The following is a 26,390-nucleotide window of genomic DNA, read 5'->3' on the forward strand; positions in this document are numbered from 1 at the left end:
TTGTTCTGAAGCCACTCCTTTGCTATTTTAGCGGTGTGCTTAGGGTCATTGTCTTGTTGGAAGGTTAACCTTCGGCCAAGTCTGAGGTACAGAGCACTCTGGAAGGGGTTTTAGTAACATAGTTATTAAGTTTGAAGGAAGACTTTAAGTCCATCTAGTTCAACCCATAGCCTAACCTAACATGCCCTAACATGTTGATCCAGAGGAAGGCAAAAAAAACCCATGTGGCAAAGAGTAAGCTCCACACTGGGGAAAAAAAATTCCTTCCCGACTCCACATACGGCAATCAGACTAGTTCCCTGGATCAACACCCTAACAAGGAATCTAGTATATATATCCAGGATATCTCTGCACTTGGCCGCATTCATGTTTCCTTCAATGACAACCAGTCATCCTGTCCCAGCAGCTGAAAAACACCCCCACAGCATGATGCTGCCACAACCATGTTTCACTGTTGGGATTCTATTGGGCAGGTGTTGAGCAGTGCCCGGTTTTCTCCACACATACGGCTTAGAATTATCACCAAAAAAGTTTATCTTCATCTCATCAGACCAGAGGATCTTTTTTCTGATAGTCTGGGAGCCCTTCATGTGTTTTTTTAGCAAACTCTATGTGGGCTTCCATATGTTGCACTGAGGAGAGGCTTCCATGGGGCCATTCTGTCAAAGGCCTGACTGGTGGAGGGCTGCAGTGATAGTTGACTTTGTGGAACTTTCTCCCGTCTCTCTACTGCATCTCTGGAGCTCAGCCACAGTGATCTTGGGGTTCGTCTTTACCTCTCACCAAGGCTCTTCACCCACGATTGCTCAGTTTGGCTGGATGGCCAGGTCTAGGAAGACTTCTGGTGGTCTCAAACTTCTTCTATTTAAGGATTATGGAGGCCCCTGTGGTCTTAGGTACCTTGAGTACTGCAGAAATTCTGTTCTAACCTTGGCCAGATCTGTGCTTTGCCACAATTCTGTCTCTGAGCTCCTTGGCCAGCATGTTTGACCTCATGATTCTCATTTGGTCTGACATGCACTGTGAGCTGTGAGGTCTTATATAGACAGGTGTGTGCTTTTCCAAATCAAGTCCTATCAGTTTAATTAAACACAGCCGGACTCCAATGAAGGAGCAGAACTATCACAAGGAAAAGGACAGCATGTGACTTAAATATGAGTGCCTGAGCAAATGGTCTCAATACTTATGACCATGTGATATTTCAGTTTTTCTTTTTTATTAAATTTGCTAAAATTTCTACATTTTTTTCCAGTCAAGATGCTGAATTTACCAAATGGCTGCAATGACACAAAGAGTGAAAAATTCAAAGGGGTATGAATACTTTACGTAGTGTGTGTGTGTGTGTGTGTGTGTGTGTGTGTGTGTGTGTGTGTGTGTGTGTGTGTGTGTGTGTGTGTGTGTGTGTGTGTGTGTGTGTGTGTGTGTGTGTACTCCATAGTGTTCATATCCTAGGAAAAAAAAAAATTGGCACATATCTTGCCCAGTGTTTGTTCTTGGAAGATGCATATTTCATGGTCAGATTCATTTCATGTCCTACAACAAAACTAAAATATCTGGATCGGATAGCAGCATTTCAATAGCTAAACAAGCATTATACAATGTAGAGCACAAAGCAGGCTGTACTGCATTGTCACCATATAAAAAAGCAGAATTTGAAATGTGAGCCAAAAGTGAAGTTTCAGTTCAGGTGGCAATACTTTAAGATATTAAATTAAATGGCATTTTGGAACATAGGTTTACAGAGGGAAAAAAACAGCCATCAAGACCACATTTCCTATCTGTTAGCAGCATTAACAGCCTCCCCCAACAGAATTCAACTCACTATGCAAGTCTGAAAACTAATAAATCAGAGTGCCAGAACAAACAGACACGAGGCATCTGACACAGGAAAGAACAGGGAACTGAGCTGACTACAATAAACAAATGACACCATTCTTTCTCAACGTCACCACCCGCTCGCCAGTATTATAGAATCATTCAGGTTCTCAGAAGGTTTCAGTGCTTTTTTTTTTTTATTCTTTCAAACTCTGTCCTAGTTTAGCTGTTCAATTTGAGTTGTGTCACTAAGCGGATAAAAGCAAATTCAGTACATAGATTCCTCTGTAAATCTAGTAAGTAAAATTTCAAGCTGAAGGCAACCCTTCCTAGAAAAATGTTTCTTTGAGTGCTTAATGTCTGAAGCTTTGGTCAGAGTGGTCCTAGGTGTTGAGACCCCTAAAACCAGCTAAAGCTATAGGACCGAAGTATTTAACAGTATGAGGGGACCTTTCAACTTCAAACAATTTTCACTTGTCCAAGCACTTCTGTACCATGATCCTGGATCTAAACTTATGACATGTTTTACTGTTTTAATATGGAATCTAATTTTAAAGCATATGCTCTAAGTTCTATCTAGTGAAGCAAGGGGCGTAATGACCACGGTTGAAGCAGTGAACGCTGTGACTGGGCCAGGCAGGTGAGGGACCTGCCGACACTAGCAAAACTTCAACTGGATGCGAGTCTTTGGATGCACATTCAGATGAAGTGTATTGTAGCGCACAGACCCATCAGGTCCGTGTGCACCAATATACGCAGCTAGCCAATCAGAGACCAGCAGCTGACGGCGCACTCCCGCACTGCACACCTAGGGTGCATGGCAGCGACATCATGCACTCCCGCCGCTTGCACACTGAAGTCAGCTGCCGACTTCAGAAGAGGACGCTGTGCGGCAGCAGAGGGAAGGTATTTTATTTTTTAAAATCTGTGAGTACACGGTGTCCGTGGCTAGACTGCTACAAAAGGATGACTATGGGCTGTGCATTATCCTATATGTATTAAAAAGAAAAAAAAAAAAAAAACTACTGTAAAGTATGCACACTACACCTAAGAAGAATAAGGGGGGTCAGGTGTTTATTGACCTTTGAGTTATATTGATTAACTATTGCAAGGCATTAGCTATACATATGCATTTGTGCGGATATCCTATATCTACAATTTGTACAGGGCTTGAGTGGTTGTACCCACATGTTTTTACTTATGTTTTAATTTTATCTTTTGCAATAATATGCCAATAAAGTTTATTTTTTACATTATTTTTCTTAGGTGTAGTGCAGGTGTCAAACTGCATTCCTCGAGGGCCGCAAACAGGTCATGTTTTCAGGATTTCCTTGTATTGCACAGGTGATCATTTAATCACCTGCACAGAATGATTCCAGCACCTTGTGGAATGCTAAGGAAATCCTGAAAACATGACCTGTTGGCGGCCCTCGAGGAATGCAGTTTGACACCTCTGGTGTAGTGTGCATACTTTACGGTAGTGCTTTTTTCTACTTCTGGCATTTACTTTTACTACTGGCTATTGCACCTCATAACATTATGCTACGCTATAGTTGTGCGCCCAGGGTACCCAACTGCTTATCCTACATGTATGACTATGGGGGGCGCATTACCCTACATGTATGATTATGAGGGGTGAATTATCCTATATGGAGGACTATGAGGGGCGCATTATACTATATGGAGGACTATGAGGGGCCCATTATACTACATGGAGGACTATGGGGCGTGCATTATACTATGTAGTGGAGAATGGGGAGTGCATTATATTTATGCTATGGGGCCCCATTACTTCTATGTTAGCCCTTGGTGAGTGTAATGGTTTATTTATTTCTTTTTTTATACATTAAAGAAAGACAGCAGAACAGGGGACATATACCAGGATGGGGGATATATATACCAGGATGAGGGACAGAAATACCAGGAGGGAGGATGTGTATTTATGAATTGCCAAAAGATAAAGTAATTCTACAAATAATACACACGCGGTTCTGGGGTCCACTTCATTGTTTACGAGATACAGCATGTATTGGTAGTGATTGTAAAACACTATCCCGTTCACTTAAAAGGAACCTGCCATGTTCCCAAACACAACCTGCAGGCATAGGGTTAATCTGAACTTTAATAGCATTGTAAAACCAAAAGCCGGTAGGAGATGAACTTCATTCCTTCCAGCAGTCTCAGGCTTTCAGTCATAAAGGTGCGGCTTCAGTAACAAATCAGTATATAGCAAGTGGTGGCTGTAACCACTCCCCAGTACTGAACAACTGACAACCAGGTCTGTACTGATGCACTGCTGTCAGTCAGGGTTGGGGAGTGGTTACAGCCATTGCTCACAATGTGGCTGGAGCTCAGGAGACTGCCTCTATGACTTAAAGGGAATCTGTCACCCCAAAATTCACCTATAAGCTAAGGCCACCGCCATCAGGGGGTTATCTACAGCTTTCTGTAATGCTGTAGATAAGCCCCCCGATGTAACTTGCAAGATAACAAAAACAGGTTATATGATACTCACCCGGGGGGGTCCCGGTTCTGTTCGGGTCCGATGGGCGTCGCGGTCCAGGTCTGGCGCCTCCCATCTTCATACGAAGACGTCCTCTTTTCTTCCTGCCACGGCTCCTGCGCAGGCTTACTTTGTCTGCCCTGTTGAGTATTGCGCCTCTCTGACCTTTCCCGGCACGTGCGCACTGCAGTACTTTACTCTGCCCTCAACAGGGCAAAGAACGCCTGCGCCGGAGCAGGAAGACAAGAACAGGACGTCATCGTATGAAGATGGGAGGCGCCAGACTCTGACCGCGTTGCTCATCGGACCGGACCACAGCGGGACCGCCCCTGGGTGAGTATAATATAACTTGTTTTTCTTATCTTTCAGGTTACATCGGGGGCTTATCTACAGCATTACAGAATGCTGTAGATAAGCCCCCGATGCCGGTGGCCTTAGCTTATAGGTGAATTTTGAGGGTGACAGATTCCCTTTAAAGCCGGAGGCAGCCAGGAGAAATACAGTTCATTTCCTCCCAACTGCTGGACTGCACAGCTTTGGAACACTATTACCGTATATACTCGAGTATAAGCCGACCCGAGTATAAGCCGACCCCCCTAATTTTGCCACAAAAAACTGGGAAAACTTAATGACTCGAGTATAAGCCTAGGGTGAAAAATGCAGCAGCTACCGGTAAATTTCAAAAGTAAAAATAGATACCAATAAAAGTAAAATTAATTGAGACATCAGTAGTTTAAGTGTTTTTGAATATGCATATTGAATCAGGAGCCCCATATAATGCTCCATAAAGTTTGATGGGCCCCATTAGATGCTCCATATTAAAATATGCCCCATATAATCCTGCATAAAGGGTAATAAGGGCCCCATAAGATGCTCCATAGAGATATTTGCCCTATATAGTGCTGCACAAGTGTTATGGCCCCATACAGATGCTCCATACAGCCACTTGCTCCTTATAGTGCTGCACAAGTGTTATGGCCCCATACATATGCTCCGCACAGCCACTTGCCCCATATAGTGCTGCACAAGTGTTATGGCCCCATAAGATGCTCCGCGCAGCCACTTGCCCCATATAGTGCCTCCCCCCCTCACCTGCAGACCCCCGGGTATGACTCGAGTATAAGCCGAGAGGGGGACTTTCAGCCCCCAAAAAATGGGCTGAAAACTTCGGCTTATACTCGAGTATATATGGTAACTTGCATAGCAACAGCATTTTGGAACCAGACAGGTACCTTTTAAACAGAAATGATCTGTGAAAGCTGCATCAGACAGCCTACCAAAAGCACAAAACTATACTTGTTAAACAATGAAGGGGACTTCAAAACCGCAATCCTCTGATTGGCAGGGCTTCGGGACCCATCTATCTATTCTGATATTGATGGCTGACACTAAAAGATAGACGATCAGTATTGAATATCTGGTAAATAACCTTTAACTGCAAACCTCATTAAGCCTAAAAAAAACCCTCAAACCACTACTTACCAGTGCAGACTTCCCGACACCACCTGACCCAAGGACAACCAGCTTATATTCACGCATGGTGCAGGCCTTGACTTAACTCCACACCCTTAAAAATAAAATATACAGTATTAAAGTTTACATTATGTAGATACAACATAAATATAAAATTCACTTTGTGGGAAAATAAATCTTTTTGTCTATTGGGACTTTGAAATTAATGACAGATGGCACATTCCTCAACAGTAAAATTTAAGGGCATGTGTACACGTTGCGGATTCCATTGCAGATTTTTCAGCGTGGATTCTAGGAAATCCCTGCGTTTTACTGAGGATATCACCTGAGTTTTTATACCTGCGGATTCCACTTATGGAACAGGTGTAAAACGCTGCGGAATCCACACAAACAATTGACATGCTGCGGAAAATAAACCACAGCTTTTCCGCAGCATGTGCACTACAGATTTGGTTTTCCATAGGTTTAGATGCTACTGTATAACACATGGAAAACTTCTGCGAATCCGCAGCGTCAAATCCTTTGCGGATCCGCAGCCAAATCCGCAACGTGTGCACATACCTTAACAAAGGTTGAAAAGTCAAGGAATTCCCAGGATATATAGACATGTTGATATGCAAATAATAACAAAATATGGAAGCATTTAAAAAGTACGGTAACCTCCATTTATTGGAGATTAGGCTCCATCACTGCTTAAGACCAGAGGCTTAAATGGAGGCACAAAATGGAAACCACATGGGCATCGCCATGAAGAGGACTTAATGATGGAACTTCACACTGGTCCTACTCCTGGGATTATGGTGTGAGGTGGCATTATGTTCAGTAGCCAAACCCCTGTAGTCTTATAACAAGGAAAGCTGAAGGGTAATTCACTTGACTCCTCTGCTGGCAGTTGTACGGTCGCTGAACCCCTATAACCTTCATTCCAGGTGCATTGAAAATTAAAATTTCCATTAAAAAAAGCAAACAAAAAAAACACAGCAAAAACGCAACGTGTGACCATAGCCTAACAGTGCCCTTAGTGGTAGTATGCCAAACTATAGGCATTACTGCTCAGCGATGAATGCCATAACGTGAGAGGTATTACGTGAGAGCTATGGCCACTGACTGTCCTTTTGGGAAGGACCATGTAAGCATGTACCCACCGCAGCCAAAGTATGAGTGTAAAAAAAAGCCAAGTGAATATTGGAAGATTACTTTTTTTTTTTTTTTTTTTAAATAAACAACATTGCATTAAACAAACACCTCCACCCCCACCAGCCCCCCCCCCCCAAAAAAAATAAAAATAAAAAATAAATTGGCAACTTAAAAATATAAATAAATGCAACACAAAAACTAGATTTAAGCACCATGCCATTATCTGATGATGGCTTCCATTTAATAAACCAGTTGTTAAAACAAACAAACAGTGGAATCAGTCTTACATTCTTTGAAGTATTAGTCATTACATGAAAGCTCCAACTTTTTTCAACATTACCCATTCTCAGATCCACCCTGTATGTCAATGACATTTATGAAATGCTTCCAAGTGTATGAGCACTATCGGTTTTTTGTTTAACCCCTTTATGCCCACTGACACTATTTACAGTGGTCATTAACAAGCTGTTTTCCCACAGGTTTTTTTCTGATTTTCACATTACAGTTGCTCATTCACGGGAAGGAGCCTATAAAAACAAATGGCACACAGATTACATTAGCCGGTCATACGGAGTACTGTCTTTTTTAAAACAGGGACAGACCGCAAATGAATGAATATTGAATCCATCATATTGATGAAAAAAATATATCCATTTTTTGTCTTAAAGGGGTATTCACATCTCCAAAATCTTATCCCAATATGTAGTAGGTGTAATAATAATAATAATATTAGCAAATACTTCTAATTAGAAATGTAGTATAAATAGTTCTTCTAATTCGCTATGTTGCGCACCCCATATAGCAGAGGTGTCAAACTGCATTCCTCGAGGGCCGCCAACAGGTCATGTCAGGATTTCCTTAGCATTCCACAAGGTGCTGGAATCATTCTGTGCAGGTGATTAAATGATCACCTGTGCAATACAAGGAAATCCTGAAAACATGACCTGTTGGCGGCCCTCGAGGAATGCAGATTGACACCTCTGCCATATATGGCATTGCACTTTGCTTAGGTATCCATGGTTACGACCACTAACAACCAGTTGTCACTATGTGAGTGGTAGTAACCATGGATATCCAAGCTACTGCAATGCCCTGCACATGGGGTAAATGACAGATAATCAGAAGAACTATACTACATTTCTAACTGGCAGTATTGGAGAGCAGGTGCTGGAAGGGCGATTGCACGGGAGGCGAGTATAGCTGTTATTTTTAAAAATGGGGGAAAGAGAGTGATTGAGAAGGGGTTGTCCAAGTAGAGAACAAACTCTTTAAAAATATATTTAGAATAAGTGGTTGGCTATGTGGAAAACAGCAACACTACGAGGGCCATAATGTATTCAATGTGCATCCTTGACTAAGAAATAGGAATGTGGGGTGTGAGTTCCCAAAAAAATAATACATTTATAATTGTTAAGCCTTGTGCGCACAGCAAGAAATCCATATGGTGGCGTACAGAACCCCTAGTTCTCTTGCTAGGCCCTCTGTATACAGCCATCATACAGCTCCGTTCAGAATAGGTCATGGGAAACCTTTCTACAAGCAAAGATTGTGCAGTTGTAGGAGTGAAGAGTTGGCCGTCAGACACAGCTGAACTCCCAGAGAACATGCAGAGATGGTTTATCACCTTTGCCTTCCTGATCGGTGTATACACAGAGCTGAATAAGCACTGTGTATATAGTATAGGACGGCTTCCTCTTCCGCACCCAGCAATCATATGATTGCCAGGTGCAGGGATAGAGGAGAAGCTGCGGGGTCTCAAGAGACCCAGATCTTCTTTGCAGGCAGGGAAATACAGATCAATATAAAAAAGGATTTAAATGTTGAAAAGGTCTTAAATGATTATATGTGGGGCATAATGTGTGAAATAAATAAGTGGATAAATAAAGCAAAAAAAAAAGAGAAAAAAAAAAGGTAGTGAGAGTCCAAATAGCCGTTTATAGCCCCTGCCCCTGTTGAACAAAAAAAAAAAAAAAAAAAAAAAAGAAAAGCATGTCCTAATAATAAAAATAATTGTTGGGTAGCGAAACTACATTTTTGTGAGGGGAGAGCAGCGAGAATGTGTGATTGTTTTCCCATGATTGTTTTCCCTGCAGAGAACCCTGGTAATATCTTGTAGGCACATTCTAAAGTGAGCAGATAAAAAAAAAAAAAAAAACTAGCGCTCCGTATAGACTGATCTACTCAGATTCACCCCCAGTATTAATCCATTATTGTATATCTTTAGAATCTGATAAGAGTTACAACGAACTTCTCTCTGCAGCCAACACCCAATGCTTCAGGAAGTAGGCTTGCAGATTAAAAAATACAGTGCTATATTTAAACATGTGCTCAGTTTTCCACTTTCAGACCTTAGAAATGATGGATTAAAAACAATATCTAGGTTGCAAGTGGTCTGCTAAAAGAGCATATCCTCCTAGATTTACAAAATGCCAGTAATAAGGGGTCAATGTGCCATCCGCTTTGGTCAAGTTCTTAAAACTCAGAGTGAGATATTTCGTAAATGGGTTGCCCAGTTTTAAACTACAAGTCTGCAGTAACTACGTGACTGCAGACTTGATATTCCTCTGCGGGCAATGTGAGGATTCTCCAGTGCTGGCGGTCATGTGTCTGCAAGGGTGGAACTTGAATACTTCCTGTCACATCCCGACTAGACTATCGGGCCTCGCTCCATACACTTTCATTGAACGAGGCTGCAGCCATGTAGTCGGCACGTGAGCTCATGTATGCAAAGGGTCGGCACTGGAGAATCCTCACAGTACGCGCGATACGTGGAATCACAAGTCTGCAATCACATAGTGTGACTGTACAGTTGTAGCTTAAGACCAAATAACCACATTAAAGTCCTCTTATATACGTTCCCGCAGTTATCAGCATGATCGGCCAGCGGTCTTGTGTATGGGGACCTTCCAACCCTCCTCCGATAAGAAGAGGTTGGGGTAGAGAATGATCAGAAAAAAGTTCCTGCAAGAGGAATCTGGTAATGGCTGTCTCAGAGAACAGAGGAGCACTTAGCCAGAAGAGACAGCGGTCAGCCAAATGACTGTCCAGCCAACAACTATTTAGTATGCATGAGGGGCTTCAGGTTTGGTGCACACTGTGTTCAGCAGTGATCTGATGCCTCCCATCTAGGGATTTTGCCCAAATTCCTGAAAAGCAGGATTCAGAGGTGCCCCTGACTGAGTCTTTCATTACTAGGAGACAAACTAAATTGAAATGAACTGTTTGCGGCGGTGTCAGCCTTTTCAGTTAGTCTAAAGAACATAATCAACTAAAAAGCAGAGAGAGACGCATTTATCTAATTGTAGTTAATGTCTCCGACAGGTTCAAGTCAGAATCCTGGATTTCGGGTTTCAGGTGGCGTGATGTATGAAAGCTATCAAGGCACTATTCAACGCAGAGTGGATCTAGTCACTCTTAGATCCATTTCAGTTTTCAAAGTGTGACAACAGGAAGAGGTTGCGAGGATTGCTCTAGTTGTCACCCAATATTAAATACTCCAAAGTGACCCCTCCATTACAGCAACATGTATAAAGTGCATTCACATGTTGCGATTGTGCCACAAAAGAAAACAGAACCAAACTGTGTAAATACATACAAAAATTACATTTTATGCATTTTTTAGTTAACACAGGCATACAGTACAGACCAAAAGTTTGGACGCACCTTCTCATTTAAAGATTTTTCTGTATTTTCATGACTATGAAAATTGTAAATTCACACTGAAGGCATCAAAACTATGAATTAACACATGTGGAATTATATACTTAACAAAAAAGTGTGAAACAACTGAAAATATGTCTTATATTCTAGGTTCTTCAAAGTAGCCATCTTTTGCTTTGATGACTGCTTTGCACACTCTTGGCATTCTCTTGATGAGCTTCAAGAGGTAGTCACCGGGAATGGTTTTCACTTCACAGGTGTGCCCTGTCAGGTTTAATATGTGGGATTTCTTGCCTTATAAATGGTGTTGGGACCATCAGTTGTGTTTTGGAAAAGTCTGGTGGATACACAGCTGATAGTCCTACTGAATAGACTGTTAGAATTTGTATTATGGCAAGAAAATCCGCTAAGTAAGGAAAAAACGAGTGGCTATCATTATTTGAAGAAATGAAGGTCAGTCAGTCCGAAAAATTGGGAAAACTTTGAAAGTGTCCCCAAGTGCACTTGCAAAAACCATCAAGTGCTACAAAGAAACTGGCTCACATGAGGACCGCCCCAGGAAAGGAAGACCAAGAGTCACCTCTGCTTCTGAGGATAAGTTTATCCGAGTCACCAGCCGCAGAAGTCACAGGTTAGCAGCAGCTCAGATTAGAGACCAGGTCAATGCCACACAGAGTTCTAGCAGCATACACATCTTTACAACAACTGTTAAGAGGAGACTTTGTGCAGCAGGCCTTCATGGTAAAATAGCTGCTAGGAAACCACTGCTAAGGACAGGCAACAAGCAGAAGAGACTTGTTTGGGCTAAAGAACACAAGGAATGGAGATTAGACCAGTAGAAATCTGTGCTTTGGTCTGATGAGTCCAAATTTGAGATCTTTGGTTCCAACCACCGTGTCTTTGTGTGACGCAGAAAAGGCCTGGTTCCCACCTTGAAGCATGGAGGAGGAGGTGTGATGGTCTGGGGCTGCTTTGCTGGTGACACTGCGGGGGATTTATTCAAAATTGAAGGCATACTGAACCAGCATGGCTACCACAGCATCTTTCAGCGGCATGCTATTCCATCCAGTTTGCGTTTAGTTGGACCATCATTTATTTTTCAACAGGACAATGACCACAAACACACTCCAGGCTGCGTAAGGGCTATTTGACCAAGAAGGAGAGTGATGGGGTGCTACGCCAGATGACCTGGCCACCACAATCACCAGACCTGAACCCATTCAAGATGGTTTGGGATGAGCGGGACCGCAAAGTGAAAGCAAAAGGGCCAACAAGTGCTAAGCATCTCTGGGAACTCCTTCAAGATTGTTGGAAGACCATTTCTGATGACTACCTCTTGAAGCTCATCAAGAGAATGCCAAGAGTGTGCAAAGCAGTCATCAAAGCAAAAGGTGGCTACTTTGAAGAATCTAGAATATAAGACATATTTTCAGTTTTCACACTTTTTTGTTAAGTATATAATTCCACATGTGTTAATTCATAGTTTTGATGCCTGCAGTGTGAATTTACAATTTTCATAGTCATGAAAATACAGAAAAATCTTTAAATGAGAAGGTGTATCCAAACTTTTGGTCTGTGCTGTATATATGCTGTTAAATTTTAAATGTATGTTTTTGTCTGCTGTTTTTCCACGTCCCCTCGACAATGTTAAAGGGAACCTGTCAGCATATTTTACTGCTATAACATGCGGCCACCGCCTTTCAGGGCTTATGTACAGAATTCTATAATGCTGTAGATAAGCCCCTGGTCTGACCTGCAAGTGAAGAAAAATAAGTTTTATTATACTCACCGGGGATGGGGGGGGGTTTGCAGTGGGGTGGGCGGTCCGGGTCCTCCCATCTTCATCGCTCCCCGGCATCGGCGCAGTGCGCCGGCGTACTTATCTGTCCTGTTGAGGGCAAAGTACTGCAGTGCGCAGGCGCCGGGCCTCTCTGACCTTTCACAGCTCCTGCGCACTGCAGTACTTTGCTCTGCCCTCAATAGGACAGAGAAGTACGCCTGCGCCGGAGCGCGATGCCGGGGAGAGATGAAGCCAGCAGGAGGGCGGTGTTGCAAGAAGATGGGAAGTGCCGGACCTGGACCTAAGACACCCATTGGACCGGACCGCCCCTGGGTGAGTATAATATAACTTATTTTTCTTCACTTGCAGGTTGGATCCGGGGCTTATGTACAGCATTATAGAATGCTGTAGATAAGCCCTGAAAGGCAGTGGCCGCATCTTATAGCGGCAAAATCTGCTGACAGGTTCCCTTTAAGTCAAAGTGCCGGAAAAGTGCCATGACCAGCAAATACTGCATTTAAAAAAAAAAAAAGCCTTGAAAAATTCCACAAAATGCTTCATACTGAATTGTTTCATTAAAGGAATTCCATGGTCATTACAGCATATTTATAACATTTATTCCCATGCAACAATAGGTGGGATAAATTCTAGGCAGACCCTCATATTTCTAACAAACAAGAAAAGCATAATAATTTGAAGTGAAACTGCAAGCAGAATGGCCCTATACAACTTGTCTGTGTTATTTCTTTCACCAAGATTTCAAAACTGTGCCATTTGAACAGCATCCCTAAATTTCCCATTAATATCATTGGGAAGCAGATTGCACATATTTTAGCGCAGAATAACTTATTTTCTGACTGTTTTATGCCCAACTACTGTATGTAGTCAAATCTCTGCAGCGGCTCATAATGGTAAAATGAGTGCCTCCTTAACCACCTACACAACATAGAATATGTAAGTTAATATAAAATGCGAAACAAATGATAAAAATAATAGTTTAATATTTTAAACAGATATAAATTAACTTGTTACAGTCCCTTTACTAGGGAACCAGTCAGCTGATTTGAGCTGTCCAGAAGACAGGCAGTATAAGGCCGGAGTCACACTTACTGTAGAAAAAAAAAAAAAAAACGGTCAGATTTTAACGGCCGAAAATCGCAAAAATGTTCCCGAACAGTGATCCGTATGTCATCTGTGTGCAATGCGAGGATGTGATTTCCTCACATCTAGTAATAGTGTGACATCCATATGGCATCCGTATGCAATGCGATTTTAACATGAGCTTTTACTTACAGCAGTTCTCTCTATGTAAAAGCTCATGTTAAAATCGCATTGCATACGGATGCCACACTGATGGTCTGTGTGGTGTGCGAGTTTTTCTCGCACCCATAGACTTGCATTGGCGAGTCTCGGCCAAGATACGCTGACAATCGCAGCATGCTGCGATTTCACTCGGATCCTGAATACGGCCGAGAAAAAAACACGGATGATGGGAGCTGCCCCATAGATTAACATTGGGCCGAGTGCTATGCGATGTTTTATCGCATAGCACTCGTCCGTATTACGGTCTAGTGTGACTCTGGCCTAAATGAGAACCTGGAATATATTTTCTCTAAAACGCTCTGACACTTCAGAGAAAATATAGTTTGAAGATCCCAACACAGCTGAAGGGGACTCGCGTGTCACGTCAGTCAACTGCAGTGGTGCTGTCAAAAGTCGGCCGGGGGATCTACAACCCACATATATCTGGCTGCAATCATGCAGCTAAACTTTGATTCATGCTTCTCATGTGTTGGGCAGCATGAATCAGCTGACAAGTTCCCTTTAAATAGCAGAAACCGCTAATTAACCACATCACCAGTTTTAGTCAATTTTGTGAAATCTGACAGTAAAAGTCTAAGGCTATGTCTCCACGTTCAGGATGGCTGGCGGTATCGCCGCAGCGGCGAAGCCGCTCGTCGCTAAGCCCCGCCCCCTTAATGGGACGCGATCATGCCGGATGTGTTAACTCTTCACATCCGGGATGATCGCTCTCTCCCATAGGGCCCTGTGATATGCCTTGCGGGGACGCTGCGTCCCCGCAAGGTGTACGGACATGCTGCGATCTGAAAAGACGCGCAGCATGTCCGTAGTCGCAGGGCCGCCGCGTGCGGGTTTCCACGCATAGTGGAGACAGGATTTCAGCAAATCCCCTCCACTATGCAGGAACATCTGGACGCTGCTTGTTTGACGCTGCAGCGCTGCGCAGCGTCAAACAAGCAGCGTTTCCTGAACGTGGAAACATACCCTAATTTATTCTAAGGATTTAAAGGGCCACTGTCACCCCCCCCAGGCGTTATAAACTAAAAGAGCCACCTTGTGCAGCAGTAATGCTGCATTCTAACAAGGTGGCTCTTTTAGTTTTTGATTAAGTTATTACCGCAATAAAACGTTTTAAAAATTGGCCAAACGTACCAGCTATTGTACCGGGAGGCGGTCCGAAGCGTCCTGTATGAATCCCCCAACTGCCGTCACTCTTCTCTTCAGGGGCGATGGTCGCCGCCCCCTGAGCGCTGTTATCGTCTGAAATCCGGCGCCTGCGCTGTGCGTGCCTGCCTGGGGCCTGCACAGTCTTCATTGTGAGTCACAGCTCAGACGCAGGGTGCCTGACTGCGCCTGTGCGGGCAGTGCGGCCACCCTGTGACTGACTCCCCGCCCCGCACTGTGTTATTCATTATGCACAGTGCGGGGCTGGCATTCCTGGGCATGCGCACTGCGCTGTCCATGCCCTCCCACATCTCGGACGCTCTCCCATCTCCCCCTGCTCCCCCGCCTTACGGCATTGTTATTTTCGGCTGCCGCATTCCAGACGCTGCTGAGAATTAGTGTCTATTGCGGCAAGCTGCTATGTGTTTGTATGTTTTAATCAGGGGCGGATTATATGAGGGTCAATCTGTGCGGTAGCCCAGGGCTACCGCACAGATTGACCCTCTGTGACTGTGAATGCCCGCCGACATGTGCCCCCGGACCCGGTGGCCAGAGAGAGGGGGCAATGCGCTGGACACGCTGGGGGCAATGCGCTGGACACGCTGGGGGCAATGCGCTGGACACGCTGGGGGCAATGCGCTGGACACGCTGGGGGCAATGCGCTGGACACGCTGGGGGCAATGCGCTGGACACGCTGGGGGCAATGCGCTGGACACGCTGGGGGCAATGCGCTGGACACGCTGGGGGCAATGCTGGACACGCTGGGGGCAATGCTGGACACGCTGGGGGCAATGCTGGACACGCTGGGGGCAATGCTGGACACCCTGGGGGCAATGCTGGACACCCTGGGGGCAATGCTGGACACCCTGGGGGCAATGCTGGACACCCTGGGGGCAATGCTGGACACCCTGGGGGCAATGCTGGACACCCTGGGGGCAATGCTGGACACACTGGGGGCAATGCTGGACACACTGGGGGCAATGCTGGACACACTGGGGGCAATGCTGGACACACTGGGGGCAATGCTGGACACACTGGGGGCAATGCTGGACACACTGGGGGCAATGCTGGACACACTGGGGGCAATGCTGGACACACTGGGGGCAATGCTGACACACTGGGGGCAATGCGGACACAATGGGGGCAATGCTGGACACAATGGGGGCAATGCTGGACACAATGGGGGCAATGCTGGACACACTGGGGCAATGCTGGACACACTGGGGCAATGCTGGACACTGGGGTAATATGCTGGGGTGTGCATTATACTGCATCAAAGAACAATAAACGTTGAGGGGTGAGCATTATTATACCGCACTATACGTGGCACTTAAATACGTGGCACTGAAATGCGTGATACGTGGCACTGAAATGCGTGGCACTGAAATACGTGGAACTGAAATGCGTGATGCGTGGCACTGAAATACTGGAAAAAATATTTCAATGAAATAAAAACACACACTTTTTGACACGTACATTATTTTACGCATTTGAAAACCCTCGACCTGCAAAATAAATAAAAAAACAAACCAAATTAATACTCCCTGGCCCTGTTCGCAGCAATCCAAAGAGGGTCCCACGTGGATCTGCCATGGAGAACAGACACATCCGGAGATGTGTCTGCTCTCCATGGCTGCAGCAACACACTGACAGTTGCTCCGGCACCTGTCGGAGTGTTACTGCGCATGCGCGAGAGTTTACCGGCGTTCATTTACCCCGGTACTCTCGCTTTACGGCACTACAGCGTGGGAAAGTTGACCCGCACCTGTAGTGCCGTAAATAGAGACGCCGGCGCCATTGAACTCCGGAACAGTGCACGATACACTGCTAGTAGCTTCGCTTCTGGCAGTGTATCGCCGGAGAGCAGGGGATCGGCGTGGGACACTCAATTTTGGATTCTGCGGACAGGGAGTATGTATTTGTTTTTTTGGGGGGGGAGTTTTTCCCTAGGGCGAGGGATACGCGTACCTGTATGTGCTGTATGGTGAGTATATACTCTGTTATATGTACTGTGTGTCATGTATGTTACGTTTCTTGTATATGTATTGTGTATGTTTAAGTTTTGTGTTATTTACAATTGTGCTAAGTTGCTGGACACAGGCACAACTCTCCCATCCTAATACCGTATGGGAGTAGTAGTCCCATACGGCGACTTAGCACAATTTGGCGGCACTACCGTCGCATGGGGACACACACACAAACACAAATGTACACAGACACATAGACAGACACACACACATACATACCAGATCGATCAAGCGCCCGACATCGATCCCCATGCGACGATATGCCTCCATGATGACAGCCACAACACTCCGCCCACGCACTTCCGCCCACGGAATTCCTCCCGCTTCCCCAAAATTCCTGCTGCAGCGGTTTCTCCACCCATAACCGCAATAAAACCCGCAGATATTATTTGATCTGCGGGTTTCACAGCGGGTTTGATCCTCACAACGGAGGTCTGTGGGTGAAGAACCGCTGCAGGTACGCACAAAGAAGTGATATGCTGTTGGTTTTAAACCGCTGCGTTTCTGCGCGGTTTTTCCCGCAGCATGTGCACAGCGGTTTGCGGTTTCCATAAGATTACATGTTAATGTAAATGTAAACGCTATAGAAACCGCAGCGGAAACGCAGCTGCAAAATCGCCGCGGTACCGCGGTAAAAACCGCAAAGTCTGAACATGGCCTTAGTATGCATTATTTACCTGTCCCGTTCCAACAATGCGCGATGTTCTGTCCACAACATACTCTGCCTGTGACGTTCAGTTCATAGGGCCCCCGCCCTGTGACTGAACAGTCACATGCCGAGGACACGGAACACGTAGTGGCACGCATCGGTGGAACGTGGCACAGGTTAATATAGCAAGTCCCGGGGCAATTAACTATCAGATCCTACAGCTACTACAGCCCCTGACCCCAACAGTGCGCCGATGTCCCTGCCTGCTCAGGCCACCAGCACTCGGCGCCCATTACAGCCACGCACAGCCGGCCGCACTCAGCAACGCCGCACTCGGTCAGTAGAGCCTGAGAGAGAAATATTTTAACAACATATGGCAGAATGTAAACAGTAACAGTCAGAATGGGTGCATAACATTACCACGGAATGGTGGCGCAGAATGGGAGAAGCACATGGCATGATGGGGACACAGGATGGAGCAGCATATGACAGGATAGGGACGCAGGATGGGAGCACATGACAGAATGGGGATTTAGAATGGAGAATCACATGACAGGATGGGGGCACAGGATGGGAGAACATGACAGGATGGGGATGCAGCAGCACATGACAGGATGGGGGCGCAGGATGGAGCAGCACATGACAGGATGGGGGCGCAGGATGGAGCAGCACATGACAGGATGGGAGAGCAAGATGGGAGCAGCACATACCAGGATGGAGACCATATACCAATATAAATGCTCGCTACCCGGTTGTAGAACGGGTTCAATAGCTAGTATCTATGTATATATATATCTATATATATATATATATATATATATATATATATCTATATATATATATATATATATATCTATATATATATATATATATCTATATATATATATATATATATCTATCTATATATATCTATCTATATCTATATATCTATATCTATCTATCTATATATATATATATATATATATATATATATATATATATACACACAGTGCCTACAAGTAGTATTCAACCCCCTGCAGATTTAGCAGGTTTAATAAGATGCAAATAAGTTAGAGCCTTCAAACTTCAAACAAGAGCAGGATTTATTAACAGATGCATAAATCTTACAAACCAAAAAGTTTTGTTGCTCAGTTAAATTTTTATAAATTTTAAACATAAAAGTGTGGGTCAATTATTATTCAACCCCTAGGTTTAATATTTTGTGGAATAACCTTTGTTTGCAATTACAGCTAATAATCGTCTTTTATAAGACCTGATCAGGCCGGCACAGGTCTCTGGAGTTATCTTGGCCCACTCCTCCATGCAGATCTTCTCCAAGTTATCTAGGTTCTTTGGGTGTCTCATGTGGACTTTAATCTTGAGCTCCTTCCACAAGTTTTCAATTGGGTTAAGGTCAGGAGACTGACTAGGCCACTGCAACACCTTGATTTTTTGCCTCTTGAACCAGGCCTTGGTTTTCTTGGCTGTGTGCTTTGGGTCGTTGTCTTGTTGGAAGATGAAATGACGACCCATCTTAAGATCCTTGATGGAGGAGCGGAGGTTCTTGGCCAAAATCTCCAGGTAGACCGTGCTATCCATCTTCCCATGGATGCGGACCAGATGGCCAGGCCCCTTGGCTGAGAAACAGCCCCAAAGCATGATGCTGCCACCACCATGCTTGACTGTAGGGATGGTATTCTTGGGGTCGTATGCAGTGCCATCCAGTCTCCAAACTTCACGTGTGTGGTTGGCACCAAAGATCTCGATCTTGGTCTCATCAGACCAGAGAACCTTGAACCAGTCAGTCTCAGAGTCCTCCAAGTGATCATGAGCAAACTGTAGACGAGCCTTGACATGACTCTTTGAAAGTAAAGGTACCTTACGGGCTCGTCTGGAACGGAGACCATTGCGGTGGAGTACGTTACTTATGGTATTGACTGAAACCAATGTCCCCACTGCCATGAGATCTTCCCGGAGCTCCTTCCTTGTTGTCCTTGGGTTAGCCTTGACTCTTCGGACAAGCCTGGCCTCGGCACGGGAGGAAACTTTCAAAGGCTGTCCAGGCCGTGGAAGGCTAACAGTAGTTCCATAAGCCTTCCACTTCCGGATGATGCTCCCAACAGTGGAGACAGGTAGGCCCAACCCCTTGGAAAGGGTTTTGTACCCCTTGCCAGCCTTGTGACCCTCCACGATCTTGTCTCTGATGGCCTTGGAATGCTCCTTTGTCTTTCCCATGTTGACCATGTATGAGTGCTGTTCCCAAGTTTGGGGAGGGTCTTAGGCTACGTTCACATTTGCGTTGTGCGCCGCAGCGTCGGCGCCGCAGCGCACAACGCAAACGAAAACGCGGCAAAACGCACGCTAAAACGATGCGTTTTGCGCCGCATGCGTCCTTTTTGGCCGAAAGTTGGACGCAAAAAAAATGCAACTTGAAGCGTTTCTTGCGTCCAACGCTTGCGGCCATGCGGCGCAAAACGCAGCACAACGCATGTCCATGCGCCCCCATGTTAAATATAGGGGCGCATGACGCATGCGGCGCCGCTGCGGCGCCCGACGCTGCGGCGCTGACCGCAAATGTGAACGTAGCCTTAAATAGTCAGAAAAGGCTGGAAAAAGAGATAATTAATCCAAACATGTAAAGCTCATTGTTCTTTGTGCCTGAACTACTTCTTAATACTTTAGGGGAACCAAACAGAATTCTGGTGGGTTGAGGGGTTGAATAATAAATGACCCTCTGAAAAAACTTTTCCCAATTTAAAAAAAAAAAAAATTAACAAAGAAATAACATTCTTTTTTGCTGCAGTGCATTTCACACTTCCAGGCTGATCTACAGTCCAAATGTCACAATGCCAAGTTAATTCCAAATGTGTAAACCTGCTAAATCTGCAGGGGGTTGAATACTACTTGTAGGCACTGTATATATATATATATATATATATATATATATATATATATATATATATATATATATATATATATATATATATATATATATATATATATATATATATATATATATATATATATACACATATACATATTTTTAATTTTTTTATTTAAAAAAAAATTAATGGAACCCTTAATTATCATTAGCAATACGTCTACAGAGTGGTGTAATGTTCAACCGTCTGCGTATATTGCTCCACAGCGCAGCATAATGTTCCAACATAAACTTACTTTGTTACATAGTGCGGTATAATGTTCCCCCATCACCGTATGTAGTTGCATGGCACAGTGCGGTATAATTGTCCACCATCTGCGTAAATTGCTCCACAGTGCGGTTAAATTGTTACACCTTCACCGTATATCGGTCCACAGTGCGGTATCATAATGCTCACCTCGCACTGTTTATTGATGTGCAGTAAGGTATCCTAATGCTTCCCGCTCGCCTTTTAGTGATCATCCGCGCGGTATAGTAATGCTGAACCCTCACCGTGTAATGTTTTGCAGTATGGTATAATAATGCTCCACCATGACCGTTTATTGATCTGCAGTGCGGTGTAATAATGATCCCCCCTCACCGTTTATTGATCTATAGTGCGGTATAATAATGCTCCAACATGACCGTTTATTGATCTAAGTGCCACGTATCACATATTTAAGTGCAACGTATTTCAGTGCCACGCATCACGCATTTCAGTGCCACGCATTTCAGTGCCACGTATCACGCATTTCAGTGCCACGTATTTAACTGCCACGTATAGTATAGTGCGGTATAATAATGCTCACCCCTCAACGTTTATTGTTCTTTGATGCAGTATAATGCACACCCCAGCATATTACCCCAGTGTGTCCAGCATTGCCCCCATTGAGTCCAGCATATTGCCCCCAGTGTGTCAGCATTGCCCCCAGTGTGTCCAGCATTGCCCCCAGTGCGTCAGCATTGCCCCCAGTGCGTCAGCATTGCCCCCAGTGCGTCAGCATTGCCCCCAGTGCGTCAGCATTGCCCCCAGTGCGTCAGCATTGCCCCCAGTGCGTCAGCATTGCCCCCAGTGCGTCAGCATTGCCCCCAGTGCGTCAGCATTGCCCCCAGTGCGTCAGCATTGCCCCCCGTGTGTCCAGCATTGCCCCAGTGTCTCTCCAGCATTGCCCCATTGTCCAGCAATCGGGCCCCCTCTCTCTGGCCACCGGGTCCGGGGGCACATGTCGGCGGGCATTCACAGTCACAGAGGGTCAATCTGTGCGGTAGCCCTGGGCTACCGCACAGATTGACCCTCATATAATCCGCCCCTGATTAAAACATACAAACACATAGCAGCTTGCCGCAATAGACACTAATTCTCAGCAGCGTCTGGAATGCGGCAGCCGAAAATAACAATGCCGTAAGGCGGGGGAGCAGGGGGAGATGGGAGAGCGTCCGAGATGTGGGAGGGCATGGACAGCGCAGTGCGCATGCCCAGGAATGCCAGCCCCGCACTGTGCATAATGAATAACACAGTGCGGGGCGGGGAGTCAGTCACAGGGTGGCCGCACTGCCCGCACAGGCGCAGTCAGGCACCCTGCGTCTGAGCTGTGACTCACAATGAAGACTGCGCAGGCCCCAGGCAGGCACGCACAGCGCAGGCGCCGGATTTAAGAAGAAACAACGCGCAGGGGGCGGCGACCATCGCCCTTGAAGAGAAGAGTGATGGCAGTTGGGGGATTCATACAGGACGCTTCGGACCGCCTCCAGGTACAATAGCTGGTACGTTTGGCCAATTTTTAAAACGTTTTATTGCGGTAATAACTTAATCAAAAACTAAAAGAGCCACCTTGTTAGACTGCAGCATTACTGCTGCACAAGGTGGCTCTTTTAGTTTATAACGCCTGGGGGGGGTGACAGTGGCCCTTTAAAATCAAAATTTGGATAAATGCATTACAGGCAACAGAATATTAATCCTAAAAGCAGATAAACATACTGACTACTTTTTAACATCAGGGTTGAAAAATCCACCACTGTACTTTTGACCTTTACGTACTAGGCTTTCAGAGTCAACTCGAAAAATTATAAACGCTCATTAGGTCTGACCAGTATATGTACAAGAATATCTCTTTAACCCAGCAGGAACTGGTGCCAGATCATAATGGAAACTGAAAAGCGAACTAAAAAACTGAACGAGCAGAACTTATGCGCTAACTCAGTCTGACAGGTTTACAAGGGGACACGGACCAGGAGGAAGGAAAGGTGGCACTGCTCCGCTTAGTGAGCTTCCATGCTCTGGTGTGAACAGTCCTGTTAGTCACATTGTCGGGTTTTTTTTCCTCAAAAATCGCAGCAAAAAGCACTTTTCTGCAATATGAATAAAGGAAAATTAGAAATTACTGACATTGCTTTTTGGGAAGCATTTAACATTTTCTGTCTTTTTACTTTATGTGACTATAACAAGAGGCAAAAAAAGGATCAAAACTTAAGTTTTCACACAGACTACAGGAGAAGACAAAATATGTTCACATTTTTTTCCCTACTTCACTTGTTAACTTTGCTGTACAGATTGGGTTAGAATAAAAGTAATTACAGAGTAACTAAACTTATCGATGTCTTTGTAAATTTATGAATCTTTTTAATGTACAACATTATATGGCTTCCTTTTCTCGCCATACTGAAAGGGCTGTTTCAACTGCTTAGTTCATTTATTTGAAGTAGCTGTTTTGAAGGAGTATGATGTACTCCTGGGTTTGTGGGGGTACATACTCTGGTATTCTCCTACACTCTAAAAACATACCAATAGGGATTCTAGATTGTGAGCCGCAATGGGGACAGCAATGATGAGGTCTAAAGTGCTGTGGAATTCATGGCACTATACATGCAGATAAAAGGATAAAATCACAAAGTACATTTGTTAGACCTACAGTTCAAAACAGCTACTCTAAATCAATGAACCAAGAGGTTGAAACAGTCCAAGTTTGAGAAAAAAGAAGCATGGCAATGGAGTACATTACAAATTCACAACTTTGCAAAAGCTAATACTGTAAATAAAAAAGTTTTGTCCTAAAAGGATGAAATTTAATGACCGCTTTATAATTGGAGTTAGCAATACAGAGGATCTGGTCTCTATATACTTTGCATTCAGCTCTCCTATTACTTTCTCCAAGCTAATCTATCATATTTCTTTATGAACTGACACCAGTTCTATAAGCTGCCATAAAGAACACACACCCTGCTCTACTGTGGATACACACAATACATAATGGAACCTTGTCCCTTAGGGTATGTTCCCACGGTCAATAAACGCTGCGGGTTGGACGCTGCGTACATCCGCAGCATCCAACCCGCAGCGTCCAGATGTTACAGCATAGTGGATGGGATTTCTTGATTCCACTATGCGTGCACGGATACCCGCAGAGACGGACATGCAGCACGTCTTTCCAGACCGCAGCATGTCTATTTATCTTGCAGAGACGCGAGTATCCACAAGATAAATATCACCCATTCAATGTATTTGGGGCAGTGATTCCGCACGGTTCAATGAACACATGCGGAATCACCTGTTTTCAAAAGCCGGCAGTGCTTTGGATGCAGCGGACATGTGCTGCATCCAAACCTCTGCTGATTACTGACCGTGGGGAGGTAGCCTTTATTGTTATCCTCTGAACAGATATTTAAAGGGAATCTGTCACCTCATTTTACGCATATAAGCTTCGGCCACCGCCAATAGGGGCTTATCTACAGCATTCTATAATGCTGTAGATAAGCCCCCCGATGTAACCTGAAAGATAAGAAAAACAAGGGGCGGTCCGCTGCAGTCCGGGTCCAATGGGCGTCGCAGGTTTGGGTCCAGCGCCTCCCATCTTCATGCGATGATGTCCTCTTCCTTGCTTTGTGTCGCGGCTCCTGCGCAGGCGTACTGATGTGCCCTGTTGAGGGCAGAGCAAAGTACTGCAGTGCACAGGTGCTGGGCCTCTCTAACCTTTCCCGACGCCTGCGCACTGCAGTACTTTGCTCTGCCCTCAACAGGGCACATCAGTACACCTGTGCCGGAGCCGCGACACAAAGCAAGGAAGAGGACATCATCGCATGAAGATGGGAGGTGCTGGAGCCAGACCTGCAACGCCCATCGGACCAGACCAGGACCGCCCCTGGGTGAGTATAATCTAACCTGTTTTTCTTATCGTTCAGGTTACATCGGGGGTTTATCTACAGCTTTACAGAATGCTGTAGATAAGCCCCTGATGGCGGTAGCCGCAGCTTAGATGCGAAAAATGAGGTGATAGATTCCCTTTAAAAAAATAAAAATCACTGCAGGATTTAAAAATGAATAAACATACATTAGTCACAAACTACCAAGGCGTTTTTGCCAGTTTTCTGGTGTGAGGCTGTGTGCACATGTTACGGATTTTTCACGTTTTTTTTTTCGCTATAAAAATGTGATAAAACCACGAAAAATCCCCAAAAAACACTTATTGAGCGGGCACCATCTGCATAAAAAGTATATTTACGGGGATCACCACCTGCATACTATTGTATAAGTGAAACCAAACAAAGCAAAAATGTATGCATACAAACTGGGATCATCACAGAAATTTAAGAATTTATCCAAGAAGCATCTTTATTGAGGGAACACCACACAAAAAACATGTAAAAACATTTAAAAACCCCACAATAGGACCTGGGGTAACGGGTCTATATACATCACAGGTAAATACCAATATATAACATTGTACAGCCAATATGCAAAAGTATATAAGTTACAAACACCAGTGTCCTTCAAATGTGGACATAATACAATATAATATAATATAATATACAAGCAACACCCCAGATAACATACCCTTATTTTAAGCCAGGCACACAATACCGTGCTCTGTGGGAAAGGATCCAAAAGAAAAGATATATTGCATATACTATGCTTAAGAGGTGCTATGCACCATCCGGATCCCTAGACCAATGCAAGTCCTATATTCTTACCCTACCTAACAGACAGGCAGTAACAGGGCTCCTGGCAGGGTGGATTAAGCGAGGTTCTGGCAGGCTGTGCAGTGGTTTGTGACCCACGCGTATCGACGCCTATAGCGTCTTCCTCAAGGTCAATACCAAGTATTGTGGGGTTTTTAAATGTTTTTACATGTTTTTTGTGTGGTGTTCCCTTAATAAAGATGCTTCTTGGATAAATTCTTAAATTTCTGTGGTGATCCCAGTTTGTATGCATACATTTTTGCTTTGTTTGGTAAAACCACGAAAAAAAACACATCAAATAAGCATCCTATTAATAGAATGCAATCCACAATTTTTGTGCACATGTTCTGCGAAAATAACGCATTGCGGTAAAAAACCGCAGCATGTTCATTAATTTTGCGGATTTTCGGAAGATTTCCCGCTATAATGCATTGGGATCCGCACAAAAAACACGCAAAAAGAGAGAAAAAAACGCAAAAAAACCACATGTGGCTTTCCTGCAGAAAAAGTCTGGTTTTGTTCATGAAATTTCTGCAAAGAATCCTGACGTGTGCACATACCCTAAAACTCCTTCAAACCTTGCACAATTTAAGTAAGAGGGTTGGTATACCTTGTCCGTCACAACCTGTGCGTCATAGATGGCGTAAATTATTTCCAAGCAAGCACCTACCTGGAGTAACCTTTCTGGCGGAGGTGCCCGCCAGTTGTAAGATGCCTGCGCCAGTTGTAAGATGCCTGCGCCTCTCTATGAATTTGGCGCATCTTATCCCATGGTAACTTTCAACCAGATTAGCATACAAATGCCAGTCTTAATGAATCAGCGCCATTATTTCCCTTCCACAAGGATAAATCTAATTACCGAAACAAAAATTAAGTACATGACACATTTCCTTTAAAGAGAGAATTCAGTCACTGTATAAAACTGCATTGACAGCCAAAAAGAAGCTGACAAGAGAAATGCTAAGCCCTGATGCACAAATCTTGCGGCTTTCCAGCCAGGTATAATCTACAATAATGGCAGTCAAACC

General features: G+C 44.6%; 1 protein-coding gene across 1 annotated transcript in view; it reads right to left on the reverse strand.

Moving 5' to 3' along the window:
* The window catches only part of RAP1B (RAP1B, member of RAS oncogene family), a 92,227-nt gene that overhangs the window by 43,607 nt on the left and 22,230 nt on the right, over positions 1-26,390 (reverse strand). Inside the window, exon 2 of the mRNA XM_077265240.1 lies at positions 5,801-5,885. Coding sequence (XP_077121355.1) covers positions 5,801-5,857 — 57 coding nt within the window. The 5' untranslated portion in view covers positions 5,858-5,885. The remainder of the gene's footprint in view (positions 1-5,800; positions 5,886-26,390) is intronic.

Source organism: Ranitomeya variabilis, chromosome 5 (assembly GCF_051348905.1).
Source record: "Ranitomeya variabilis isolate aRanVar5 chromosome 5, aRanVar5.hap1, whole genome shotgun sequence".
Lineage (NCBI taxonomy): Eukaryota > Metazoa > Chordata > Amphibia > Anura > Dendrobatidae > Ranitomeya > Ranitomeya variabilis.